This window comes from Mercurialis annua, linkage group LG4, assembly GCF_937616625.2.
Source record: "Mercurialis annua linkage group LG4, ddMerAnnu1.2, whole genome shotgun sequence".
NCBI classification, from domain to species: Eukaryota; Viridiplantae; Streptophyta; class Magnoliopsida; order Malpighiales; family Euphorbiaceae; genus Mercurialis; species Mercurialis annua.
Genome location: NC_065573.1, coordinates 34,961,534 through 34,965,718, shown reverse-complemented (window position 1 = coordinate 34,965,718; position 4,185 = coordinate 34,961,534). Strand labels below are relative to the sequence as shown.

The following is a 4,185-nucleotide window of genomic DNA, read 5'->3' as shown; positions in this document are numbered from 1 at the left end:
ATAAAGCTACAAATCTAACTGTATTTGATATTTGTATCAAATTTGAGGAGCAAATAGAACTTCTGTTGAATGATCATTCACAGGCATCATGATCTTAATGGGGCCATTGATTAGCATTGGATAAGGTTACATTATGTGTCTTTTTATTTTTTAGGTTTTGGACAGCTATATTATGCAACTGTTAATTGTCAATTTATGTGATTTTTTCTCTCTTTAAAGTGGGTCAGATGCTATAGCTTATCAAATTATCAAGAATAGTTGATTGATCCAACAAAAATCAAGAACAGTTGGAACCTTATATGGCTCAAAACTTATATATTATTGGTTGCCAAGAAAATAAAAATGTGGACTAAATCATTACATGAGTAAGTGAACTGTGGAAATCCAATAATTAATTTCATTTCCAGGGATGTATTTTTCAGGGATGAATTGATAGGAATGCTTTTAAACCCCTAAACAATACTTTGACAAAAAAAAAACCTAAAAATAGAGCAGTTTCAAGATACTAAAAAAATAAAAATTTGAATATCTTTAGAATATTAAGTATTTGTTTAAAGACAAGTGATGGTATTATAAAGCCAATCAGAAGAAGTGGAAAGGCAAAAAAATTCCATTATGCTCAAGATAGAGGTGGATGTACTTGTTTAGATGATGGGGTCTATGGACACCACCTTTTTACTCAAAAGAAATTGCCTACATATTTATGCATATGTAAGAAAAATAAATATAACCATCCTTTAGTCAAAATTAGTGAGTTGTTGACACTAAATTTGTAATTTTCATAATAAAAAAGAGACATATTTAGATTTCAAATGCAGAATTTATTAATTTTAGTTATCTCAATATCTAATTTTCAAAGAGCAGTTTTTTATTATTATTCCTTTTAAACTATAATTGATTGTTGCATTTTTTTCTATTTTAATGTAAATTAGTAGAAAAGTAATAACGTATGTGCTAAGAAAATGTCAACTTATATGTTTAAAAGATCATTATCAAGAGTGATAATTAACTTAAAAATTCATAGTGCTGATGTCCATGGTAACGACAAATTTACTAATTTCAATGAAATCTTAGAGTTTTTAAAAAGGATGGTAGAGATGAAAAAGTATGATATTTTTTTACTGGTTTATTTGCTATTAAAATTGGTGCTAACTTTAACATTATTTATAAAGTCGTAGAGCGATTTTCTGCAGTAAAATTGGTAAAGAGTAATTTTTAAAATAAAATGAGTGATTTGTAGTTGAACAATTATTCACATATACATTAAAGTGATATTTTTAATAATGTGTGTAATAACGTAATATTTGATATTTGCAGACAATTATATTAAATTATTTACATATTGTTTAACCAACAATTTATATATTTTTATAATTAGATTTACTAATACGTGTATACGGAGCCCACCGTATGAAATTCCAAGATATATATATATATATATAAGGGATAAATCTAATTGAATTTAAGAGCAGTAAATCCAAGTCAACGTAATAAACAATGATTAACATTTTTTATAAATTAATCATGATGCTAATTAACTAGTAATACCCAAAAATTGGGCAGTTTTGACTGAGCTATTTTCCTAAACTTTCTTTTGTTCTTCTCATTTTGAACTATATAGTTGACAGAATTTAGGTTAAGATTCTTCAAGGGTGGAATTAGAGGGACCGAACGAGTATAAATTTATTCTAATTATAGTTGGAGGAGCACGAGACTGAACATGTGGGATTATGTTTTGTTTATTTAATCATTTTTGTTGATTAAATTAATTAATCACTAATACTATAAGTTTTATGTAGGGTTTAAAGTAATCATCAAATTTTAAGGCAATTTTTTGAGTTTCGAGCTTTCACTTGATACTCTTAATAACATGTCCCCGTCTTGTTTCTTCACTTTACATTAAGCTAGTAATCATATAATCAACGAAAAAATCTTACTTATATCAAATGTGCGTGCATCCAACAGTCAAATTTAAAATATAGGAGCACTTTAAAGTAATAATACGTGTTACATTTTATTACATAAATTTAAAATATTCAAACGTCAAGGAAACATCGCAGCTTCTTCACCTTATTGTAAAAAATTATTATCCGTCAAAACAAACCCAAAAATCAATGAAATTACATGTCCCCATTTTTCTTGAAAAATTTCCCATACCAAAAATTTAAAAAAAATGAAGAAGCTAAAGTTACCGACCAATTGTCTTGGTAGTTGATACCCACATAAACCATAAATGTTGGTACAGAGAATGATGTGGCACTTAAGAAAATTCCTAGAGATAGAGAGAGAAAGTGAAGGAATCAAAAGTTTTAGAAGTATGGTTTGTGGGGGCCTAGGGTTCATGTATTCACACTCTTCCTCTTTATAAATACCAAAGCTTCTCTTCTTCAAATTAAACCATTCATCACTCCAAACAAACAAACAAAAAGAAAAGAAAATAAGCAAACCAAAGAGAAAATTCTCTCTCTTCCAAGAAAATCAAGAAGCATGAAGATAAAGAATAGCAGAACCAACATGGAGAATAATAATCAATGCACTTCCAAGAAAAAGGTCTCATGCAGAAGGCTTGGTGGTTACCTTAGAGAACAAAAAGGAAGAATTTACATAATTAGAAGATGTGTAGTCATGCTTCTTTGTTGGCATGATTAATTCAAGATTTTTATTAGTTTGGAATAATTTTTTCCAAATAATTTTCTGCATCAAGATTCAAGATTGGAGAACACAAGTGTATAAATATGTATTTTCATCATGGATGTAAACTTGATGCATGGAGAGAGCTAGCTATACCACTCTCTCCAGTGCTTTTTCTACTTTTTTTTTTATCTTTTTGTTTCAGCCGAAATGTGTAAATAGAAAAGAGAAATTAATGATATTTTTGTATCAGCCATTTTGCTTCTAATTTATAATCCTGTAGTATTTTTTGTTATTTTTCTTAAGTTTGTTAAAATGGTTTAAGAGTGAGCAAATTATGCATTCTTAGACTTTTTACGGTTTAATTATATGATATTCAGTGACTATATAGTCTATATTAACTATGAAGTTATTCAAATTCAGTCGGATAGGACTATATATGTACGAAACAAACTATTTCTACTGAATTTTATCGCAACGTTTTGCACTCAGAAATTGAAATCTTCAGAAAATTAATAACTTTATGTTCAAGTGTTTGAGTTTGAACAACTTTTTAGAGTGTGTTAAGTGTTGCATTTGAGAAATATATTTTTTAAAAATAAAATATGTTTTATAAAATTTTAAGAAATGTTGTGTCTTTTCAGAAAAACAGTTATATAACTATAGATATTTTTTCTTAATAATTTTGAAAAATTAGATAATTAATTTAAAAAAGGCTTAGTTGCTCTACTACTACTACAGCTAAAGGTCTACATATTGATAATTATTAGTTGTTGTTATACTGAATATTTGAGATGATAATAATAAATATAGGGACCCATATGATATGTCTCATCTTTGATTGATTTTTGAATTCTCTAGACACACGTGAAAATCAATCAACTTTCAATAGTAGTTTTTAGTAGTTATATCAATATCATTTCAGAATGGACGGCATCAACAAATTTAGTCTTATAAATACCAATAACATATAATTAAGCTGTAATATCATAAAATTATGGAAAAAATACGTTAATGATGTCTACATTTTTCCAAATCTTCTATGTTGAGTTATGGCTCATATTGTTCCTATTTGGATTAGGATATATTGTTCCTATTTAGATTAGGATACTTAATCCTTTGTTTAGCATTGTTTTTCTTTTAGGATTTATAGTCTAGTTCCTTATTGGATTAGGACTTAAATTGTGTTTTAAGGGTTCACTATAAATAGAGGTGATGACCCTATTGTAAACTCACAACAAACATATAGAATAAATTCTCTCTCTGCCCGTGGAGTAGATCGCATTGATCGAACCACGTAAAAATCTTGTGTGATTCTTTTTTCTTCTCTTATTTATTTTCTGCTGCGCTAACAAGTGGTATCAGAGCCAAGATTTCAAATCTGAGATTCTAGGTATTTTGTTGATTGAAGATGTCGCTTCATAAATTTGATATTGAGAAATTCAATGGTTCGAATGACTTTACTTTGTGGAAAGTCAAGATGAAGGCTGTTTTGATTCAACAAGGATGCGTAGCGGCGTTAGGAGGAGAAAGCAATTTACCGGAAGGTTTGTC

At 28.2% G+C, this 4,185-nt stretch overlaps 1 protein-coding gene across 1 annotated transcript; it reads left to right on the top strand.

Annotated features, from left to right (window-relative positions):
* Positions 1-2,273: 2,273 nt before the first annotated feature.
* LOC126678729 (small polypeptide DEVIL 3-like) lies at positions 2,274-2,887 on the top strand. The gene has a single exon (XM_050373628.2). The coding sequence runs from the start codon at positions 2,488-2,490 to the stop codon at positions 2,647-2,649; it is 162 nt and encodes a 53-aa protein (XP_050229585.1). The 5' UTR covers positions 2,274-2,487; the 3' UTR covers positions 2,650-2,887.
* The last annotated feature ends 1,298 nt before the right edge of the window (positions 2,888-4,185 follow it).